The 25,206-nt window shown below is 44.6% G+C and overlaps 1 protein-coding gene across 1 annotated transcript in view; it reads right to left on the bottom strand.

Annotated features, from left to right (window-relative positions):
• The window catches only part of CDH23 (cadherin related 23), a 1,196,655-nt gene that overhangs the window by 697,119 nt on the left and 474,330 nt on the right, over positions 1-25,206 (bottom strand). The window contains exon 10 of the mRNA XM_040438415.1: positions 2,753-2,902. Within this exon, the coding sequence (XP_040294349.1) occupies positions 2,753-2,902 (150 nt within the window). The remainder of the gene's footprint in view (positions 1-2,752; positions 2,903-25,206) is intronic.

Genomic DNA, 25,206 nt, shown 5'->3' with positions numbered 1-25,206 from the left:
AAGAACCCATAATCATTAGTCTCATCTTTTGAAGACCTTGCTCTTTTTATCATTTAACGGTCACTGGTTTTTAGCTTTTGTAATACCTACACCTAAAAAGAGCACCTATGCTCTCACTAAGATCAAATATAAGGCAATGCTTTCAATATCCTTCAGATAATACCAGTGATACACATGGAATATGAAAAGAAGCGAGACAGAATACACGGTGCCACTTAGGTACATTTCAGTAAAATATTTAAAACTAGACAGTGAAATATATCTAATTCAATCTAAATGTGTTGTGAAAGAATTATATAGTGCTAACTAAATTCTTATATGAATTAGGAGTCTATGGAATTAGGAGTCAACAGCTGGCTATGCAGCTATATAGTGTAGTGGTTAAAGTTCTGGGCTGTGATGCAGAAGCTGTGAGTTCAAATCCTGTCACAAACTTTTTCAGAAATAAAGGCTAAACTTAAAGAGGACCTTTCATCTGGCAAAAAATTTTGAACTAAGTATCATGATATGTACAGGGATCTCACTGCACTTACTATTATCCCTGGGCGCCACTATGTCCTCCGGTATCTTCGGGGACATGGTTATACTGGGCGGAGACTGCCCTTGTTCTCCTGGGCATCTCCTTCTCCCAGGCTGTAGCGCTGGCCAATCGCAGCGCAGAGCTCACAGCCTAGGAGATTTTTTTCTTTATTACACTGAACAAAAATATAAATGCAACACTTTCGGTTTTGCTCCCATTTCGCATGAGCTGAACTCAAAGATCTGAAACATTTTCTACATACACAAAAGACCGATTACTCGCAAATATTGTTCACAAATCTGTCTAAATCTGTGTTAGGGAGCACTTCTCCTTTGCCGAGATAATCCATCCCACCTCACAGGTGTGGCATATCAAGGTGCTGATTAGACACACTTGTGAGATGGGATGGATTATCTCGGCAAAGGAGAAGTTCTCACTAACACAGATTTAGACAGATTTGTGAACAATATTTGAGAGTAATGGGTCTTTTGTGTATGTAGAAAATGTTTCAGATCTTTGAGTTCAGCTCATGCAAAATGGGAGCAAAACCGAAAGTGTTGTGTTTATATTTTTGTTCAGTGTATATATTTCGAATATATAATATATTATAATATATGCAAATATATTATGGCTAAAACGTCACTAGTAGTTTCCCGCATATTATGCATTCATAAATATCAGAAGTATGATCATATTTATATTTTTTTTTAGTAATTACACATTTATTTTTTGCCATACATTTTTTACAATTACAAAAAAATATATAAAATATATAAATCTAATTTAACCTCTATTTCTGAAAAAGTTTGTGATGTTATTTGAACTCACAGCTTTTGCATCATAGACCAGAACTTTAACCACTACCTGCATAGCCAGTCATTAAAAAAATAAAAAATAAAATATGAGACGTCTACTGTATAGGTCTCAGAAGAAGTACAGTACAGTAGAAGTCTCATAATTTTTTTATTTTAATTTTTTTAAAGTAACTATGCAGCTATTATAACTGACTGGTTACCCTATTTTACGCACCATAAGATGCACTTTTTCCCCCCTAAAAGTGGGAGTCACGTGCCTGCTCCGCCTAGTTTATGAATGAAGCAGGCGGAGCAGGCACGTGACCTCAGTGAGTTACGGCCGCCCGGACTGCCTGCTAGCTGCTAGTGCTTACTACAGGAGCGTGACATGTGTACCGGTAAGCACATGGGGAGCAGGGGGAGCGCATCATTATTCAGTTTAGATATGCTGATTAACACTACGTATAATACAGTACATACTGAGCGGCGGGGTCAGAGTACAGTGCCTGCACTGTCCTGCCGCTCTCCCCGCCTACTACAGTCCCTCCCTAGGAATCTGTGGATGGGATAATGATGGGGGGTCTGTGGATGGCATTATGATGGGGGGATCTGTGGATGGGACTGTTATGGGGGGATCTGTGGATGACACATATAGCAGTGTCATCCACAGATCCACCACCCCATAACAGTGCCATCCACAGATCCCCCCATCATAATGCCATCCACAGATCCCCCCCACCATCATAATGCCATCCACAGATCCCCCACCATCATAATGCCATCCACAGACCCCCCCTCATAATGCTATCCACAGCTCCCCCCATAACAGTGCCATCCAAAGATCCCCCACATAACAGTGCCATCCACAAATCCCCCACCCCATAACAGTGCATCATCCACAGATCCCCCATAATAGTGTCATGCACAGACCACCATTAGTTCAAACCCACCAAAAGCACACCTTTTGGTTAAAAATATATTTTTTCTTATTTTCCTCCTCAAAAACCTAGGTGCGTCTTATGGGCCGGTGCGTCTTATAGGGCGAAAAATACGGTAAGTGCTTTGCCTCTAATGCAAAAGGTTGTGAGTTTGAATCCTGGCAGAAGCTTTTCTGAAATACAGGCTAAATTAGATATAAATACACTGGGGTGTCCCCAAGCACTGACTCCATATATGGGCATAGCTATATATGGAGTCAGAGCAGGGACTCCTAAGCCGCGGACTCACACTGAGGGATTCCCTCACTGTACAGTGATCTTCTGCATAGAAATAGAGGCTAAATTAGATTTAAATACACTGACTCGAGCACACGTGGTGTTCGGCTGAACTCTGCGATGTGCCGAGCATAGCGAGGTGTTCTCAACACTACTTCCTAGGTCCTGTATATTAATTCATATGAAAGTCAATATTTGTTTATTTATTAAAGGGTGAATCTTACAGAAAATTCATAGCGGGGTATTGTCTCATAGTCCAGGGGCACTGCAACTCTCATGCGGATGTCAGCCTTTCCTTGGATGGAGGTTGGAGAAATGATAAAGTGGTTGGAGTTGTTTCCCACAAGGTAAACTTCAAAGGCACTGTTGATACCCTGTGTAATAAAAACAAAAATGTAATCAGACCACTTTTGAGAACCTAAAAGATATATCAATATGACTGTAAAATTGCAACACCAAAAATAATAATATGAATAAACCAAACATATTGAAAAAAAAAAAGCAGTAAATGTATGCCCATCCAAGTGTTTGGTCTGACAGCTGTATGTACTATGTAAGGGCCAGGGGATGTTCACACGTAAGCTGGCTAGAACATTGACCAGCATCCTATACAAAACTATGCACTCAAACTGACCCTTCTTGTTGTGCACTAGAATAATTTGATGCATTAATGAAAGTAATTGCACATACATGTTGTTCTTACATGTTATGCCAATGTATTCTTAACATACTCTGTACTTTGCAGGTGCTCCAAATGTTGTGATGTTTGCATTGTATACTCACAGGCTTGGTGGGCTATTAATGCTTCATTCACACAGTCGGTGTTTGTTCAGTGATTTCCAATAGAGATGAGCGAAACGACTTCGGATGAAACATCCAAAGTCGATTCACGTAAAACTTTGTTCTAATACTGTAAGGAGCAGGAGCTCTGTACAGTATTAGAATGTATTGGCTCCGATGAGCCAAAGTTATTGATTTGCAAAGTCTCGCGAGACTGGAACCGAACCCGAGTTCGGGAAATGTTTTTTTTTTTTTTACAGTACAAATTAATTTATGAAGTTATTGTGCGAAGTCTCGTGGGACTTTGCGAAGCAATAACGTCGGCTCATTGGAGCCAATACATTCTAATACTGTACTGAGCTTCTGCTCCTTACAGTATTAGAACGAAGTGTTATGCGAATCGACTTCGGATGTTTCATCCGAAGTCGTTTTGCTTATCTCTATTGGAAATCACTGAGCAAACACTGACTGTGTGAATGAGGCATTAATAGCCCACCATGTTTCATCCAAAGTCGATTAGCTCATCTCTCATTTCCAACAGTGATTTTGAGTCAAAACCAGGATTGGAGGCTACATAGAGAAAAGGGAAAGGGAAAGATCAGCTCCTGTTCTGTGTTTAGAGCTGCACCTGGTTTTTGGCTCAAAATCACTGATGGAAATCACTGACCAAACTCTGACTGTGTGAAAAAAGGCATAAAGTGGGGCATAACAAGGTGTTTTGGCACTCCTCGAGAGTAGAGTGTGTGTAACTGAAGAGTACAGAGAATCTGTCAGGCATGAGACAAGTAGAGCAGAGGATGTTTCAGCTGAGATCCCGAGGAGTTGGGCCCTGCCAGTGTTCATTGCTGAAAAGGCAGTAACTCTAAGAGCTGCTGCTGGGGACAGAGCTCTGTGACCAGAAAGGGCCCTGTGTTTCCTGCAAGTGGTTTCAGAACAATTCTAGCATTTTCCTGAACTAAGGGCAGGAGGAAGAGATGACACCTCTACCTGACATTTTCACCAGACTGAGGCAGAGCCAAGGCCATATTAGCCGCTAAAGATTTTCACAGTACAAAGACATACTGACAATCAGACTTTAGGGTTAATCCTGGATGTTTTGCTTATATACCTTCCTCAGTAGAATCTCACACAGCCTAGGTATATGTAAGAGTGGAATGCCAGTTGTCACAGCAGCCTAACATTACATCTAGAAAATTGAGCCTGGAACACTAAGAAAGTTTACACTTAAATAGGCTCTGTCACCAAGATCAACCCTATTAAGCCAAACATACTGGCTGGTAGGGCTCACCTGATAAAAACAGTACCTTCCCTTTGTCTCTATGCTAAATTGCTGCACAGATATCTATGTTTTTATTCATATGCAAATGAGAGTTTCAAGCACCAGGATGTGGGGCTGAATCCATGGAGCACTGCTTTGTAACACCCTCTGTGCTCTGCACACTTTCCCCTCCCCTTGATTGAAAGGACTAGACACCAGCATGTTGAGGGCAGAGCTGTGTCCTAGCTTGTACATATCATATACTCTATGTACTATAGCTTTACCACATTGAGATATGCTCAGGAAGTTAATATACGTATTACTGCTTTATTCACAAGCACAATATATGATTATAAAGACACCAGTAATATGTGGCAGCTTATAAATATAGAAAAAGCATGCATATTCATGTGGTGATGTTACATCTTTGTGGTAAGTGCTTAGTTTTGCACATAGAAATCCTAAGTTCAAGTCCCAGGAGAAACTGACATAAACCTATTTTTCTGTTGTATTTTTTCTCTTTCATTTAGCCTGTAATAAGAGGCTATACTATGATAAATAATATGTAATCATATAATAACAATATAAGGCCTTACTATATTGAGAATAGTGTTTTTTTTAGTTCTTAGAAACCCAAAACCTATTACTGGTTTATTCACAGGCACAATATATGATTATAAAGAAACTAGCAATATTTATTAGCTTTTTAAGCCTAAAAACATTATTCTGAATGCGATATGGATATAAACTTCTATTATGGGTTCAATGTGGAAGAAAAAAAATATCTGATGAAAAAAACTTGAAATCTCTCACAAGATTTTCAAACGGGGATCTCAACATGCAAAACCAAGCACTTATTACTGAGCTATAGCCCTTACACCTAGAGAAGATGGTTTTCTATGCTTATAAGTAGTGTTGAGCGCGAATATTCGAAAAAAGCTAATTTTTATCGCGAATATTGCCACTTCGAGAATTCGCAAATATTTTGAATATAGTGCTATATATTAGTAATGACGAATATTCTTTTTTTTTATCACACATCAGGTGATCATGCCTCCCTCCCTTCTTCTATCTTGTGGGCCAATGAGAAGGCTTTGTCACAGCTTAGCAACATCCCTAGCAACCAATAGAAAAGTTGCCTACCCCTTACTATACAAGTTGCACGTATTGCAAAAAAATATGCGCATCATTAATTGCCGAAAATTCGCAAGCGCAAATATATTGGAGCACTCTATCTGCATATAAAGCTATTGTAATATTCTGCCGTGCCAACCATTTTCTTAAGTCTCAGGAAACTCATACCAGCTTAAAAAATGTAGCATAAGTGATCCACACCGGTATTTCCCGCGCATCACATACATTGCCAATTTTTGCAATCAAGAATATAATCTGGAATTCGCGAATATATGCCGAATATTCTACAAAATATTCACAAAATATAGCGAATTTAAATATTGCCCCTGCCGCTCATCTCTACTTATAAGCTAACAAATAATAATGGTGTCTGTATAATCCTATTGTGCTTGTGAATATAGGAGTAATATGTATTTTATGAGCATATCTCAATGTTTTAAGGCTATAGTACATATACAGTCCTGATCAGGGCCGCCATCAGGGGGTACAGCCGATACCCCAGTATGGGGCCCGGCCAGTTCCAAATTTTTTTAAATTATATATTTTTTTTTCTCTCCCATTTGTCAGACTTGAACTTCATTGCGTCGCTAGAGGGGTGCAATTGATTATTCCTTGCCCGACCTTCCACCCCGCTGATTCCCATATACCTGGTATACAGGCTGCATTCCCCTTTAAAAGGCTATGACTCTCTGAGCCGCTGCGCAGAGGAACGCAGCTGCGCAGGTGACGTCAGACGCTGCCTGCTGCCTCACGCCGTGACGCCGCCTTCAGATTAGCGCGCCACCGCCTGCCTGCCACAGCCAGACAGTCAATTCTGGTTTGCAGGCTTGCAGCCAGGAGCGGCGCGGGAACTTCTGTTCTGGGAGTGGCACTGGAAAGAATTGTGGAAGCCTTCCCAGCTGCCCTAGTGCCCTCGCCCCACTTAGCCAGCCCAGGAAGGAGTCAGTGCCGGCTCCATGCTCCAGCCTCCACTCCATCACACACATGTTGGACCACTTGGACGGACCCCAATGATTCACTAAGGTCCATTAGGTTATTACTTTCCATAAGGGGCTGGGTGGGCTGGCAAGGGAGGGGTTAATAAGATTAAGTGATGGAGGATCATGGCCTTGTGGGACAATGTTGTGTGGTCTTTGCTCGGGGGTAAAATGCAAAGCTGTTTTCTGGATTATCCCACGGGGCCATGATCCTCCATCACTTATTGTTATTAACCCCTCCCTTGCCAGCCCACCCAGCCCCATTTAGCTTTGTGTTCTGCTTTGAAAAAAAATGTGTAGGCCATGAAGGGGTTAATTAAGTGTTGGAGGGGGTGGCGGGTGTTATTATTGTGCATATTGTGTTTGGGATCCATTTAACAAGTTTGACCAGTTGGGTTTGAGAGTGGTTTAATGTCATCCACAGATCCCCCATAAAAGTGTCATCCACAGATCCCCCATAAAAGTGTCATCCACAGATCCCCCCATAAAAGTGTCATCCACAGATCCCCCATAAAAGTGTCATCCACAGATCCCCCATAAAAGTGTCATCCACAGATCCCCCATAAAAGTGTCATCCACAGATCCCCCATAACAGTGTGTCATCAACAGATCCCCCATAACAGTGTGTCACCCACAGATCCCCCATAACAGTGTGTCATCCACAGATCCCCCATAACAGTGTGTCATCCACAGATCCCCCATAACAGTGTGTCATCCACAGATACCCCATAACAGTGTGTCATCCACAGATCCCCCATAAAAGTGTCATCCACAGATCCCCCATAAAAGTGTCATCCACAGATCCCCCATAAAAGTGTGTCATCCACAGATCCCTCATAAAAGTGTGTCATCCACAGATCCCCCATAAAAGTGTGTCATCCACAGATCCCCCATAAAAGTGTGTCATCCACAGATCCCCCAGAACAGTGTGTCATCCACAGATCCTCCATAACAGTGTGTCATCCACAGATCCCCCATAACAGTGTGTCATCCACAGATCCCCCATAAAAGTGTGTCATCCACAGATCCCCCATAACAGTGTGTCATCCACAGATCCCCCATAACAGTGTGTCATCCACAGATCCCCCATAACTGTGTGTCATCCACAGATCCCCAATAACAGTGTGTCATGCACAGATCCCCCATAACAGTGTGTCATCCACAGATCCCCATAACAGTGTGTCATCCACAGATCCCCCATAACAGTGTGTCATCCACAGATCCCCCATAACAGTGTGTCATCCACAGATCCCCCATAACAGTGTGTCATCTACAGATCCCCCATAAAAGTGTGTCATCCACAGATCCCCCATAACAGTGTGTCATCCACAGATCCCCCATAACAGTGCGCCTGCACTGAGGAAGAGAGAGAAATGAGGGGAAAGAATCCGCAAAAGCAAGCAGAGGACGGCACAGCAGACGACTAGAGTTGAGCGAACACCTGGATGTTCGGGTTCGAGAAGTTCGGCCGAACTTCCCGGAAATGTTCGGGTTCGGGATCCGAACCCGACCCGAACTTCGTCCCGAACCAGAACCCCATTGAAGTCAATGGGGACCCGAACTTTTCGGCACTAAAAAGGCTGTAAAACAGCCCAGGAAAGAGCTAGAGGGCTGCAAAAGGCAGCAACATGTACTGTAGGTAAATCCCCTGCAAACAAATGTGGATAGGGAAATGAATTAAAATAAAAATAAAAAAAATAAAAATTAACCAATATCAATTGGACAGAGGTCCCATAGCAGAGAATCTGGCTTCACGTCAGCAGAGAATCAGTCTCTTCATGCCATAGCAAAGAATCTGGCTTCATGTCAGCAGAGAATCAGTCTCTTCATGCCATAGCAGAGAATCTGGCTTCATGTCAGCGCAGAATCAGTCTTCATGTCATAGCAGAGAATCAGGCTTCACGTCACCCACCACTGGAACAGGCCACTGTCACATATTTAGGCCCCGGCACCCAGACAGAGGAGAGAGGTCCCGTAACAGAGAATCTGGCCTTATGTCAGCGCAGAATCTGTCTTCATGTCATAGCAGAGAATCAGGCTTCACATCACCCACCACTGGAGCAGGCCACTGTCACATATTTAGGCCCAGGCACCCAGGCAGAGGAGAGAGGTCCCGTAACAGAGAATCTGGCCTTATGTCAGGGCAGAATCAGTCTTCATGTCATAGCAGAGAATCAGGCTTCACGTCACCCACCACTGGAACAGGCCACTGTCACATATTTAGACCCAGGCAGAGGAGAGAGGTCCCGTAACAGAGAATCTGGCCTTATGTCAGCACAGAATCAGTCTTCATGTCATAGCAGAGAATCAGGCTTTACGTCACCCACCACTGGAACAGGCCACTGTCACATATTTAGGCCCCGGCACCCAGACAGAGGAGAGAGGTCCCGTAACAGAGAATCTGGCCTTATGTCAGCACAGAATCTGTCTTCATGTCATAGCAGAGAATCAGGCTTCACGTCACCCACCACTGGAATAGGCCACTGTCACATATTTAGGCCCAGGCACCCAGGCAGAGGAGAGAGGTCCCGTAACAGAGAATCTGGCCTTATGTCAGCACAGAATCTGTCTTCATGTCATAGCAGAGAATCAGGCTTCACGTCACCCACCACTGGAACAGGCCACTATCACATATTTAGGCCCCGGCACCCAGACAGAGGAGAGAGGTTCCGTAACAGAGAATCTGGCCTTATGTCAGCACAGAATCTGTCTTCATGTCATAGCAGAGAATCAGGCTTCACGTCACCCACCACTGGAACAGGCCACTGTCACATATTTAGGCCCAGGCACTCAGGCAGAGGAGAGAGGTCCCGTAACAGAGAATCTGGCCTTATGTCAGCACAGAATCTGTCTTCATGTCATAGCAGAGAATTAGGCTTCACGTCACCCACCACTGGAACAGGCCACTGTCACATATTTAGGCCCAGGCACCTAGGCAGAGGAGAGAGGTCCCGTAACAGAGAATCTGGCCTTATGTCAGCACAGAATCTGTCTTCATGTCATAGCAGAGAATCAGGCTTCACGTCACCCACCACTGGAACAAGCCACTGTCACATATTTAGGCCCCGGCACCCAGACAGAGGAGAGGTTCATTCAACTTTGGGTTGCCCCGCAATATAATGGTAAAATGAAAATAAAAATAGTATTGAATGAGGAAGTGCCCTGGAGTAGAATAATATATTGTTAAGGGGAGGTAGTTAATATCTAATCTGCACAAGGGATGGACAGGTCCTGTGGGATCCATGCCTGGTTCATTTTTATGAACGTCAGCTTGTCCACATTGGCTGTAGACAGGCGGCTGCGTTTGTCTGTAATGACGCCCCCCTCCGTGCTGAATACACGTTCAGACAAAACGCTGGCCGCCGGGCAGGCCAGCACCTCCAAGGCATAAAAGGCTAGCTCTGGCCACGTGGACAATTTGGAGACCCAGAAGTTGAATGGGGCCGAACCATCAGTCAGTACGTGGAGGGGTGTGCACAGGTACTGTTCCACCATGTTATTGAAATGTTGCTAACACGTTCCGTATCAGGTGGTGGTGCAGTTAGCTAACCCTGCTAACCCTGCCCTCAGAGGAGCTGGCCGTGACACAGCTGCGTTGGCGACCTCTTGCTCCTCCTCTGCCTTCGCCTTGGGCTTTCACTGGTTCCCCTGTGACATTTTGGAATGCTCTCAGTAGCGCGTCTACCAACGTGCGCTTGTACTCGCGCATCTTCCTATCACGCTCCAGTGTAGGAAGTAAGGTGGGCACATTGTCTTTGTACCGGGGATCCAGCAGGGTGGCAACCCAGTAGTCCGCACACGTTAAAATGTGGGCAACTCTGCTGTCGTTGCGCAGGCACTGCAGCATGTAGTCGCTCATGTGTGCCAGGCTGCCCAGAGGTAAGGACAAGCTGTCCTCTGTGGGAGGCGTATCGTCATCGTCCTGTGTTTCCCTCCAGCCACGCACCAGTGATGGGCCCGAGCTGCTTTGGGTGCCACCCCGCTGTGAACATGCTTCATCCTCATCCTCCTCCACCTCCTCCTCATCCTCGTCCTCCTCGTCCTCCAGTAGTGGGCCCTGTCTGGCCACATTTGTACCTGGCCTCTGGTGTTGCAAAAAACCTCCCTCTGAGTCACTTCGAAGAGACTGGCCTGAAAGTGCTAAAAATGACCCCTCTTCCTCCTCTTCCTCCTGGGCCACCTCCTCTTCCATCATCGCCCTAAGTGTTTTCTCAAGGAGACATAGAAGTGGTATTGTAACGCTGATAACGGCGTCATCGCCACTGGCCATGTTGGTGGAGTACTCGAAACAGCGCAACAGGGCACACAGGTCTTGCATGGAGGCCCAGTCATTGGTGGTGAAGTGGGTCTGATCCGCAGTGCGACTGACCCGTGCGTGCTGCAGCTGAAACTCCACTATGGCCTGCTGCTGCTCGCACAGTCTGTCCAGCATATGCAAGGTGGAGTTCCACCTGGTGGGCACGTCGCATATGAGGCGGTGAGCGGGAAGGCCGAAGTTACGCTGTAGCGCAGACAGGCGAGCAGCGGCAGGGTGTGAACGCCGGAAGCGCGAACAGACGGCCCTCACTTTATGCAGCAGCTCTGACATGTCGGGGTAGTTGCGAATGAACTTCTGCACCACTAAATTCAGCACATGCGCCAGGCAAGGGATGTGCGTCAAACCGGCTAGTCCCAGAGCTGCAACGAGATTTCGCCCATTATCGCACACCACCAGGCCGGGCTTGAGGCTCACCGGCAGCAACCACTCGTCGGTCTGTTGTTCTATACCCCGCCACAACTCCTGTGCGGTGTGGGGCCTGTCCCCCAAACATATGAGTTTCAGAACGGCCTGCTGACGTTTACCCCGGGCTGTGCTGAAGTTGGTGGTGAAGGTGTGTGGCTGACTGGATGAGCAGGTGGAAGAAGAGGAGAAGGAAGCTGAGTAGGAGGAGGAGGAGACAGGAGGCAAAGAATGTTGCCCTGCGATCCTTGGCGGCGGAAGGACGTGCGCCAAACAGCTCTACGCCTGGGGCCCAGCCGCCACTACATTTACCCAGTGTGCAGTTAGGGAGATATAGCGTCCCTGGCCGTGCTTACTGGTCCACGTATCTGTGGTTAGGTGGACCTTGCCACAGATGGCGTTGCGCAGTGCACACTTGATTTTATCAGACACTTGGTTGTGCAGGGAAGGCACGGCTCTCTTGGAGAAGTAGTGCCGGCTGGGAACAACATACTGTGGGACAGCAAGCGACATGAGCTGTTTGAAGCTGTGTGTGTCCACCAGCCTAAATGACAGCATTTCATAGGCCAGTAGTTTAGAAATGCTGGCATTCAGGGCCAGGGATCGAGGGTGGCTAGGTGGGAATTTACGCTTTCTCTCAAATGTTTGTGAGATGGAGAGCTGAACGCTGCCGTGTGACATGGTTGAGATGCTTGGTGACGCAGGTGGTGGTGTTGGTGGTACATCCCATGTTTGCTGGGCGGCAGGTGCCAACGTTCCTCCAGAGGCGGAGGAAGAGGCCGAGGCGGCGGCAGCAGCAGAAGAGGCCGAGGCGGCGGCAGCAGCAGAAGAGGTAGCAGGGGGAGCCTGAGTGACTTCCTTGTTTTTAAGGTGTTTACTCCACTGCAGTTCATGCTTTGCATGCAGGTGCCTGGTCATGCAGGTTGTGCTAAGGTTCAGAACGTTAATGCCTCGCTTCAGGCTCTGATGGCACAGCGTGCAAACCACTCGGGTCTTGTCGTCAGCACATTGTTTGAAGAAGTGCCATGCCAGTGAACTCCTTGAAGCTGCCTTTGGGGTGCTCGGTCCCAGATGGCGGCGGTCAGTAGCAGGCGGAGTCTCTTGGCGGCGGGTGTTCTGATTTTGCCCACTGCTCCCTCTTTTGCTACGCTGTTGGCTCGGTCTCACCACTGCCTCTTCCTCCGAACTGTGAAAGTCAGTGGCACGACCTTCATTCCATGTGGGGTCTAGGACCTCATCGTCCCCTGCATCGTCTTCCACCCAGTCTTGATCCCTGACCTCCTGTTCAGTCTGCACACTGCAGAAAGACGCAGCAGTTGGCACCTGTGTTTCGTCATCATCAGAGACGTGCTGAGGTGGTATTCCCATGTCCTCATCATCAGGAAAAATAAGTGGTTGTGCGTTAGTGCATTCTATCTCTTCCACCCCTGGGGAAGGGCTAGGTGGATGCCCTTGGGAAACCCTGGCAGCAGAGTCTTCAAACAGCATAAGAGACTGCTGCATAACTTGAGGCTTAGACAGTTTCCCTGATATGCATGGGGGTGATGTGACAGACCGATGGGCTTGGTTTTCATGCGCCATCTGTGCGCTTTCTGCAGAAGACTGGGTGGGAGATAATGTGAACGTGCTGGATCCACTGTCGGCCACCCAATTGACTAATGCCTGTACCTGCTCAGGCCTTACCATCCTTAGAACGGCATTGGGCCCCACCAAATATCGCTGTAAATTCTGCTGGCTACTGGGACTTGAGGTAGTTGGTTCACTAGGACGTGTGGCTGTGGCAGAACGGCCACGTCCTCTCCCAGCACCAGAGGGTCCACTAACACCACCACGACCATGTCCACGTCCGCGTCCCTTATTAGATGTTTTCCTCATTGTTCCCGTTCACCACAATTTTGAGAATGGCAAAGTTGAGAATAGTTTTTCAACCCAGAACAAAAAATGTGCTTTTACGGTCACTACAAATAACTTGACCAGCTAAAACAGTACAGATTTGGTTGAATAGAAATGTGAGGCCTGTTTTTTTTTTTGCGCTGTGTGACAGGTATAGGTTTAATCACAGAATTAGACTTGTATCTGCACGGTAGCGTGTGTGTTAAATTTTTCTGAATGACACTATCAGCACCTTCAATGTAAGATATCCTTTTTGGGATAGATTTCAAGTAGGCCTCATATAGCAGAAACTAGTTATTTTGAGAATGGCAAATTTGGGAATAGTTTTTCAACCCAGAACAAAAAATGTGCTTTTACGGTCACTACAAATAACTTGACCAGCTAAAACAGTACAGATTTGGTTGAATAGAAATGTGAGGCCTGTTTTTTTTTGCGCTGTGTGACAGGTATAGGTTTAATCACAGAATTAGACTTGTATCTGCACAGTAGCGTGTGTGTTAAATTTTTCTGAATGACACTATCAGCACCTTCAATGTAAGATATCCTTTTTGGGATAGATTTCAAGTAGGCCTCATATAGCAGAAACTAGTTATTTTGAGAATGGCAAATTTGGGAATAGTTTTTCAACCCAGAACAAAAAATGTGCTTTTACGGTCACTACAAATAACTTGACCAGCTAAAACAGTACAGATTTGGTTGAATAGAAATGTGAGGCCTGTTTTTTTTTGCGCTGTGTGACAGGTATAGGTTTAATCACAGAATTAGACTTGTATCTGCACGGTAGCGTGTGTGTTAAATTTTTCTGAATGACACTATCAGCACCTTCAATGTAAGATATCCTTTTTGGGATAGATTTCAAGTAGGTCTCATATAGCAGAAACTAGTTATTTTGAGAATGGCAAATTTGGGAATTGTTTTTCAACCCAGAACAAAAAATGTGCTTTTACGGTCACTACAAATAACTTGACCAGCTAAAACAGTACAGATTTGGTTGAATAGAAATGTGAGGCCTGTTTTTTTTTGCACTGTGTGACAGGTATAGGTTTAATCACAGAATTAGACTTGTATCTGCACGGTAGCGTGTGTGTTAGGTTTTTCTGAATGACACTATCAGCACCTTCAATGTAAGATATCCTTTTTGGGATAGATTTCAAGTAGGCCTCATATAGCAGAAACTAGTTATTTTGAGAATGGCAAATTTGGGAATAGTTTTTCACCCCAGAACAAAAAGTTTACTTTTACGGTCACTACAAATATCTTGACCAGCTAAAACAGTACAAATTTGGTTGAATAGAAATGTCAGGTCTATTTTTTAGGCGCTGGGTGACAGGCTCAACTTGCCCCTGATGTAGTATATGGTCAAAAAATAACCACACTATTGATGGTTAAATGCACTTGGGTGACACAGGCTCAGCCTGCACCAGATGTAGTATATGGCCAAAAAATAACCAGACTGTTGATGGTTAAATGCACTTCGGTGACACAGGCTCAGCCTGCAGCTGATGTAGTATATGGCCAAAAAATAACCAGACTGTTGATGGTTAAATGCACTTCGGTGACACAGGCTCAGCCTGCAGCTGATGTAGGATATAGCAAAAAAATAACCAAACTATTGATGGTAAATACACTTGATGATAGCTTGTGCTGGCGCACCACAAGCCACAAAATGGCCGCCGATCACCCCAGAAAAAAGTGATCTAAAAACGCTCTGGGCAGCCTCAAAAAAGTGAGCAAGTCGATATTAGCACTTCAATGATCCACAGCTGCAGATCGATCACAGAATGAAGCCTTTTGGAGGAGTTAATCTGCCTAATCTCGCCCTAACGTCGCAGCAGCAACCTCTCCCTATGCTTCAATCAGCAGAGTGACGTGCAGCGCTACGTGACCCAAGCTTATATAGAGGCTGGGTCACATGCTGCACTGGCCAATCACAGCAATGCCAATAGTAGGCAAGGCTGTGATGGCCTCTTTGGGCAAGTAGTATGACGCTTGTTGATTGGCTGCTTTGCAGCCTTTCAAAAAGCACCAAGAAAGCGCCGAACACCGAACCCAAACCCGGACTTTTACGAAAATGTTCGGGTTCGGGTCCGTGTCACGGACACCCCAAAATTCGGTACGAACCCGAACTATACAGTTCGGGTTCGCTCATCCCTACAGACGACTGAATAGCTTCTTTTGTAAGTAAATTGCGTTATTATAAATGCAGTTTAATGTCTGTTTTTGTCTTTTATTATATTCTGGCTTTTGCTTAAAGGGACAGTAAAAAAAGTTTTTTTTTGTTATGTATGATGCTTTTTATAATAAATAAATGTAAATGTAGTGGTGCTATAATGTGACATCCCTGCATACTGCAATACTCTCGTATTTTGATATCTTATTTATATATACTTATTTAGTTTTTTTCAGTAGTATGATTAACTGGTGAAAATTATTAGTGCCCCCCACCTTTTTGACTGTGGTATCTTATGAGCCCCCCCTATATATTGTTCCTAGAGTCGCTACTGAACTGACTGACTGATTGCAATTTGTACTCAGTGCAGTCAATCGATCAGTCACACTCACACACACTGACATCATACACTTTCATGCAGCACCCGGTCATACCTCTGGGTCCGGCGACCGCTGCCACTTTAAAACAGCAGTGGCCGCCGGGAGGTACGTCTGCTGCACTATGACGTCACTCGTTACCAGTAGTTGTAAAAAAATAATGAAATTGGAGATGGGTCCTTGGGGGTGGAGGGGGGGTGGAGTGGGGCCGGAGGCGGAGTCAGGACAGATTCTAAAGGGGTGGGGTAGGAGGGGGGGCCCAGGCCTTGAGCTGTGTAAGGGGCCCCAAAATTTCTGATGGCAGCCCTAGTCCTGATCAAAAGTTTAAGACCACTTGAAAAATGGCAAAAAATCATATTTAGCATGGCCGGATCTTAACAAGGCTCCAAGTAGAGCTTCAACATGCAACAAGAAGAAATGGGAGTGAGACAAAACATTTTTTGAGCATTCAATTTAATGAAAACAACAAATAAACTGAAACAGGCTGTTTTTCAGCTGATCAAAAGTTTAGGACCACATGCCTTTAAAAGGCCAAATCTGTGCAGAGATGTGGATTCATTGTCATTTTCTGTCAGGTAGTCACACGTTGTGATGGCAAAGGCAAAAAAACTCTCCCTTTTTGAACGTGGTCGGGTTGTTGAACTCCATAAGTAGGGTCTCTCACAGCGCGCCATCGCTGCTGAGGTGGGATGCAGTAAGACAGTCATTTGGAATTTCTTAAATGAGGGTTATGGAACAAAACAGTCAAGTGGAAGACCCCAAAAAATTTAATCAGCACTGAGCCGGAGGATCCAATTGGCTGTCCGTCAAGACACTGGACGATCCTCGACCCAAATTAAGGCCCTTACTGGTGCTGACTGCAGCCCCATAACCATCAGACAGCATCTGAGACTGAAGGGCTTCAAAAACAAAAAACGTCATCAAAGACCTCGTCTCCTTGAACGCCACAGAACTGCTCGTTTGGACTTTGCAAGAGAGCACCAAACATGGGACATTCAAAGGTGGAAGAAAGTTTTGTTCTCTGATGAGAAAAAATTTAACCTTGATGGTCCTGATGGTTTCCAACGTTACTGGCATGACAAGCAGGTCCCACCTGAGATGTTTTCTACGCACCACAGTGGAGGGGGCACCATAATGGTCTGGGGTGCTTATTCCTTCAGTGGAACAATGGAGCTTCAGGAAGTGCAGGGGCGTCAAGCGGCCGCTGGCTATGTCAAGATGTTGCAGAGAGCATTCCTCATGACTGAGGGCCCTAGTCTGTGTGGTAACGACTGGGTTTTTCAACAGGACAACGCTACAGTACACAATGCCCGCCAGACAAGGGACTTCTTCCAGGAGAATAACATCACTCTTTTGGCCCATCCTGCGTGTTCCCCTAAACTAAATCCAATTGAGAACCTTTGGGGATGGATGGCAAGGGAAGTTTACAAAAATGGACAACAGTTCCAGACAGTAGATAGCCTTCGTGCGGCCGTCTTCACCACTTAGAGAAATGTTCCCACTCACCTCATGGAAACGCTTGCATAAAGCATGCCAAAACAAATTTTTGAAGGGATAAACAATAATGGCGGAGCTACTCATTACTGAGTTCATGTTTGGAAGTTTATTCGTTGTTTCAGTTTATTCATTGTTTTCATTAAATTGAATGCTCAAAAAATGTTTTGTCTCACTCCCATTTCTTCTTGTTGCATGTTGAAACTCTACTTGGAACCTTGTTAAGATCCAGCCATGCTAAATATGATTTTTTGCCATTTTTCAAGTGGTCTTAAACTTTTCATCAGGGTATGTACATGCTATGACACAGCTCTGCCCTCAGCATGCTGGTGTCTAGACTTGTCAATCAAGGGGAGGGGGAATGTACAGAGTACAGGGGGTGTTACAAAGCACTGCCCCCTGGTGCTCGAACATCTCATTTGCATATGAATAAAACACATATATCTCTACAGACAAAAGAAAGGTATTGTTTTAATCAGCATAATGAGTCATACCAGACAGTATGTCTGGTTTAATAGGGTTGTTCATGCTGACAGAGCCTCTTTAAATGCAACAATTTGGGAACACTGCGAAAGCACCCCAACCATCGCATGGAGAGCAGGATCCAACATTTAGAACACATTGGCCCTAAATACTAGTGTTGGGCGTGAATATTCGAATCGCAAATTTTAATCGCGAATATCGCCACTTCGAGAATTTGCGAAGATTTAGAATATAGTGCTATGTATTAGTATTCACGAATATTCAAGATTTTTTTCATCTGAACCCATGATCCCTCCCTGCTTCTTGCTTGTGGGCCAATGAGAAGGCTGCAATATCTTTGTCTGAGCTTAGCAACATCCCTAGCAACCAATAGGAAAGTTGCCTACCCCTTACTTTATAAGAACCTCCCCAGCAGCCATTTTCTACTGTTTTTTGCATTTATGAGAGAGAGAGCAGTGTCATTGCTGTGCTCTGTGCTTTGCTGTGTCAAACTCATTACATTAGATAGTTAGTTAGTTAGTTAGCTTATATATATATAATACAGATAGTTAGTGGGTGATAGTCAGTGTAGGTTATATCTTGATATAGTGTAGCTGATAGGTTCTTCTGTCCATACATACATGCTACAGACATAGTGCTGTGATGTCACAACAATACTTAGTGCACCAATCAGTAATATGTAGTCAGACCTGCTAAAATGTGAAGTTTCATGTATTGCGCCAAAATATGCGCATCATTAATTGCCGATTAGCGCAATCGCAAATATATTGGAGCACTCTATCTGCATATGAAGCTATTGTAATGTTCTGCCGTGCCAACCATTTTCTCCAGTCTCAGAAAACTTCTCGCAACTTGAAAAATGTAGCAAAAGTGACCCATGCCTTTATTGCGCATGCAATACGCGCATATTACATTGGCAATTTTTTCAATCAAGAAAATAATGGTGAATTCTCGAATTTCTGGCGAATATTTGCAAAAATATATATTCAAATATTGCCCCTATCACTATTAAATACCATAAGTTTCGCTGTGAGCTCAACAGAGACTGTAAGCATTAAGTCGTATGCCAAAAAGACTATAACTACCAAACTAGGTACCCATGAGAGACTGTAACTGCCAAGCTGTGTGCCATTACTTGTAACTACACATTACTAGTATGCAGAATATTAGCACATTGGAGCAGACCTTTTGGTTATTCATTGTCTCTTATCAGTGTGCATTTGATATTCCTGAAGGCAAAATATAAGGATAAAGAGAAATATGAAGTATGAATGACATCTGTAGTGAATCACATCATTCTGAAGCAACTTAAATTCCGTCAGATTCTACGCTAAAGGAGTATTCTATCTTTTTAAAATCAATCATCATCAATATAAGTTCGGTAGCGGTCTTACACCTAGCTACCCCACATATCAGCTGTTTTCGGCAGCTGTCAGAAACTAAACATTGAAACTAAACATTGAAAACTGCACTCAGTTCCCATTAGGTTGTTTGGTAGAGGCGCCTGGTGTCGGACCCCTACCAATCTGATGTTGATGTCTTATTCAGAGGATAAGTCATAAATCTCAAAAAGCTTGAATACTGTGATTTCAATATTATATAGAAATATCATAATCATATGTGAAGGTACGAGATGTTAAAGTCACCAGGGAAATCATATTCTGGCTGACATATTTTAATACACGGCATTCTACACATCTTGCAATGTACAGTCTAAACATATTAAACTCTTCATAATAATAGCGGATTTACAAAAACCCTTTAGATTGTCAAGCTGACATAATGAATCTGCAATGGAACTATTATCTTTTTATTGCAAATAAATCTTAGCAGTTCATGTACTGTTACATAATACCTGTAATTGTTACATACTGTCATACTGTTGTCATATCTTGGCTTTGGACAGTTGAAAACAATGTTACATTTTCAACATGCCATTTGCAGCTCCTCATGTGATATATTGTTGGATGGCTATATGTGTGCTTGTTCCCACAGAATTAAATTGACACATTTTTTTTTAATTCCTTAGTTAGCTTCAAATGGTTTAGATCTGCATATATCACAGCAACACTTCATAATTGCATATATTATACCACAACTTCAGAATTCAGACTACAATTCTGTGGGCAGGAAAAAAACAGGTCATTTACGTGACAAAAGAAAAGTAGAAATTATTAATGGCTTTAACCAACACCTTAAAAAGTTAAAGGGGTTTTCTGAGTTTTTAATACTGATGACCTATCCTCAGGATAGGTCTAGTATTGAGCTAATCAAAGCATCCGAAGTGGAATTCATTCAAAGGTTTAAGAAAATTTTGAGTCGTTGCGAATCTGAATTTTTTCGCACTTCGTGGTAACGAGTCCATTTTTCCTAAAGTGATGGCTGAAAATAAAAAAAATATACTCACCTAATCCACTTGATCACAGACTGGCCGTCCTCTCCCTTCTTGATTGAAGAAAACCTGCCAAAGGACCTGCGGCGAGTGTGAAATTTACGAATAATTTTCTAAATTTGAATTTCTCTGCTTTTAAGATGGATAGTGATACCTTTAGAAAATAGTTATTACTTAAAGAAGAACTCCCACAAAAGAAAGTTATTCTGTGACCTGTTAGAAAGGTACATGATCTAATCTGTAGTGAATGTAATTTTCTTACCAGTGTCTGTATTTGTGAGCTATCCCCTTCCTTCTGCTTCTCGGCTGTGTGACCAGCAATCAGATTTTTCAAATAACACAGCATTTTATGTGTGGACAGGAAGTCAGTTTCTCCATGTATGCCTATTGGAGCCACAGTGTCAGTCTCATAGGAATGAATAGAAAAGTAACTGACTTCTAGTCCTGTGTTAGTTGGAGATCAGAGAGTTAGTCATTTGACTACTTAGGACCAGAAGGGAGGTTATAACTAGAGATGAGCGAATTTCATATTTTGAAAATTCGTTCACGCTTCGTTGAAATTCGTTTACGCAATTCTATGATGAAATGCATAACGGAATGCCTTTAGAGACATTCCGTTATTCATTCCGTCATAATAGTCATAATAGGCTGCAAAATAGGCTGCAATGGGCTGCAAAAAGTATCCGTCCCATTTACAGCCATCATAATAGGCTGCAATGGGCTGCAAAATGGATCTGTCCCGTTTCTGTTATGCAGGGGAGTCTTCTCTGCATAATGGAAACGGGACGGATCTGTTATGCAGGCCATAGACTTCTATTATGACGGAATGAATAACGGAATGCCTCTGAAGCCATTTTTTTCTTTTATGGCACTTGTCTTATGTGGGGGCTCTTTTTTTGCAGGAAGTGGTAAAGGTTTCATTGGCATAATTTTTGGGTGCATACTACTTTTTGATTCCTGGCTATTATGCTTTTTATTAGGCAAGATGACTAAAAATGTCTATTTTGGCACAGTTTTTATATTTTTTTTTTAACAGCATTCACCTCACATTCATGTAACATTTTACACTGACAGTCGACTAAGAGACCCAGCCTGGGGGCTGGATCTTCTAGGCTTACATATATGCCATATCAACCATCGGCCCCCTATCATGGCAGCGTGGGCGGCTGATGGAGTCAGAGGGAGCCCCCTTCTTCAGTTAACCCTGCACGTGACTCAGTCAGTGGTTACTGCGGCATGTGAAGGGTTAATCTGCCGGCATCAGCATTTTCAGCTATGCCGCAGGATACATCAGGGACATGCCTGTCTTTAACAGCCAGGCCCATGCTGCTGATCGTGCTACAGTTCCTGCACCCACCCGATTACATCACATGGGGATGTTGGAAGAGATGGTATTTCCCTATGTACATGTACATGAAAATGCACATAGGGGTTAATATGAATGACTGATCATATTTATATTTACATATTTATCAATCCATGTACCAGGGGCAGATTGGGAACTCAAAGTAGCCTTGGAAAAAATTGTAAAAGTGGCCCCATGTTGTAGGTGGAGCCAAACTGGCAGAAGGCGTGGCCAAGTCAAGTAGGCGAGGTCAGCAAACTGTTAGGCCAGCTACAAATCCAGCCTTGTATATTATTGAATAGCAGACTTTGATGCTAAATTCTTACACAGATCCCATATTAGGCTGAGATGAGATCACCATTTATTTCTCCATTCTTTTGATCCATCAAACGAAAAGGAAAAAAATAAAAATAAATGGATCCTATAAAAATAAAACAGATCCTGAACATCAGTTATGCAAATTTAGTATCCATTTGAGCCATTTCCTCCTGAGATCCATTATTTTTAGAATAAAAAGTACTGTATCAGAAGAATGGAAAAAAATTGTCTCACAGACGGGGCTCATTTTGCGGAAAAGATCATCCAGCCCCTAATTAAACAGTCCAATCCTTGTCCGTAGTGCAGACAAAGATGGGACATGTTAAATTTTTTCGCGGAATGGCCGTGTGGACATAAGGACATGAAATGCGCATGAAGTCATTTCCATTTTTGTGGCCCAATAGAAGTGAATGGTTCCAGATATAGGGTACAAAAAAAAAAAACAGGACACAAAACTAAAATACATTTGTGTGCATGAGCCCTTAAATGTTACTTGACCTTGCACTTTTATATTTAACATATTTTGTTTTTGAATTTTTTACTTATTTTTTTAATGTTTATGGATCCAGATCATGGGCGTCCGCAGGGAGGGGCAAGGGGCCAGCAGCACTGGCGGATCCAGGGGGGGCAACGGGGCAACGGGGCAATTGCCCCCCCCCACCCGAGCTGCTCAGAAGTGTGTGGGGGGGGGGGGGGGCGGCGGCGGTGGCAGGGCACAGGGAGATGAACGCTTCCATTGTGGAAGCGTTCATCTCCATAGTCATCATCTGTATCGCCGTCCTCAGGACAGTGATACAGATGGCTGTGCTGAGGCAGGGGAGAGGCATGTCCCTTTCCCTTCCTCTGATAGGCTGCCGGCACTAGGCCGGCAGCCTATCAGAGGCCGGCGCAGGCGGCGCAATGACGTCATCGCGCCGCCTGAGCCGTACAGTGCAGGACACAGGCCTGAAGAGGCCTGCATCGCATCGCTGCCAAGGAGGTAAGTATAAGTGTTTATTTTTTTTTGGTGTACAATACTGGTGGCTACTGGCACATAATGGAGGGCTCTGACTACTGGCACATAATGGGGGTCTCTGGCTACTGGCACATAATGGGGGTCTCTGGCTACTGGCACATAATGGGGGGCTCTGGATACTCGCACATAATGGGGGGCTCTGGCTACTGGCACATAATGGGGGGCTCTGGCTACTGGCACATAATGGAGGGGGCGCTGTCATTACTGGCACATAATGGGGGGCTGTCATTACTGGCACATAATTGGGGGGACTGTCATTACTGGCACATAATGGGGGGCTGTCATTACTGGCACATAATGGGGGGCTGTCATTACTGGCACATAATGGGGGCTGTCATTACTGGCACAAGGGGGGGCTGTCATTACTGGCACATAATGGGGGGCTGTCATTACTGGCACATGATGGGGGGGCTGTTATTACTGGCACATGATGGGGGGCTGTTATTACTGGCACATGATGGGGGGGCTGTTATTACTGGCACATGATGGGGGGCTGTTATTACTGGCACATAATGGGGGGGCTGTTATTACTGGCACATAATAGGGGGCTGTCATTACTGGCTGTTATTACTGGCACATAATAGGGGGCTGTCATTACTGGCACATGATGGGGGGCTGTTATTACTGGCACATGATGGGGGGCTGTTATTACTGGCACATGATGGGGGGGCTGTTATTACTGGCACATAATGGGGGGGCTGTTATTACTGGCACATGATGGGGGGCTGTTATTACTGGCACATTATTGGGGGCACTATAGGGGCATCTACTGAGGCCACAAAGAAGGGGTGTTTTATATGGGGGGCGCTGTACAGTACAATTTTATACTGGGACACATTATGGTGGGTACTATGGGGAAGGGGAGGAGAGGAGTACTATGGGGTCATCTACGGGGGGCACTAAGAAGGGGTATTTTATACTTGCAAATTATGGGGGACACTGAGGGCATCTACTGGGGCATTTTATACTGGTACATTATGGGGGGCACTAGGAGGAAGGGGGGAGAGGAGCACTATGGAGGCATTTACTGGGGGCACTATATAGGGGTAGTTTATGGTGGGCTTTATTACTCCCACATGGTATGAGCCCCCTAGTAGCAGCACCATCCTCTCCCTGCTCTGCTATCCCTCTGCCCCTTCTCCAAATCCTTATTATGAAATCTTTCTCATTAGGATAAAACACAACATCAGCTCCGCCGAACCCCCGGCCAAGTGTTGAAGTGGTGTCCGAGAACCCCAAGGGCAAAGCCAAGTAATTGTAAGTTTTCATGTGAAATATGTTTGTTATACACATATAGCCTACACTGTGCCACACAATATACAGTATACCGCTACACTGTGTAGTCTGTTCTATAAGCACCATTGTTTTGTGGCGGCGGACAGAAAATAATCTGGAAGTGCCCCTCCCGAGACCAGGCTCTGGATCCACCACTGCATAGCTCATGCGTTATTATACTTTGTGATAATGAATATGCCCCTCCCCTTCATTACATTCTCAGAAACAAGCAGAGCATGGATGTCAATAAAATTATGCCCCCCACTGGAAAAATTTCTGCGGACGCCCATGATCCAAAATTGCCCAACTAGCATAATGCATGTAGTATCCGATATGCACACAGATAATCACAATAAATGGAACAGACAAGTGTACTTTGACCCCAGCAAAGGCAATCCTGAGCATAACCCCTCACAAGTAGTTGGAGGATGTGGCAGCACGTTAAAAATCTGAAAATGGATGACGTGGTAAAGGCCCTGATACAGTCTGCGGCAGCCCAGCAGGAGCCAACCAGAGAACAACAGCGCACAAATGCAACCCAGCAAGAAGCAAACCGCTTACTGTCTGCACAGCTAACCACCATGATAGAGGCCACGAATAAAGACTGCCAAATCTTGCAGGAAGTGGTGCAGCGTGTGGCAAGTCTTCCAGTGATACAGCGAGGAAAAGAGCAGACAACTATCCATGTGGGTAATTTTTTGCAAAAGATGACAGCAGAGGATGATGTAGAAGCCTACCTGGCTGCATTTGAGAGGACAGCAGTGTGGGAAGCATAGACTGCTCGCCACGTTTCTTGCAGGTGAAGCACAAAAGGCTTATTTTGACCTGGAACTTGAGGCTTCCCAGGACTTTGATAAACTTAAGTCGGAGATCTGGGCTCGGATAGGTGTTACCCTAGCAGTCAGAGCCCAGAGAGTACATCAGTGGACATAGAAAATGGATAAACCAACACGTTCGCAGATGTTCGATCTCATCTAACCAGGAAATGGCTACAACCAGAGATGTTATCAGCACCTGACGTGGTGCAGCGGATGGTCCTTGACAAGT

This window comes from Bufo bufo, chromosome 6, assembly GCF_905171765.1.
Source record: "Bufo bufo chromosome 6, aBufBuf1.1, whole genome shotgun sequence".
Classification (NCBI taxonomy): domain Eukaryota; kingdom Metazoa; phylum Chordata; class Amphibia; order Anura; family Bufonidae; genus Bufo; species Bufo bufo.
This window is presented reverse-complemented; position numbering and strand designations above follow the sequence as displayed.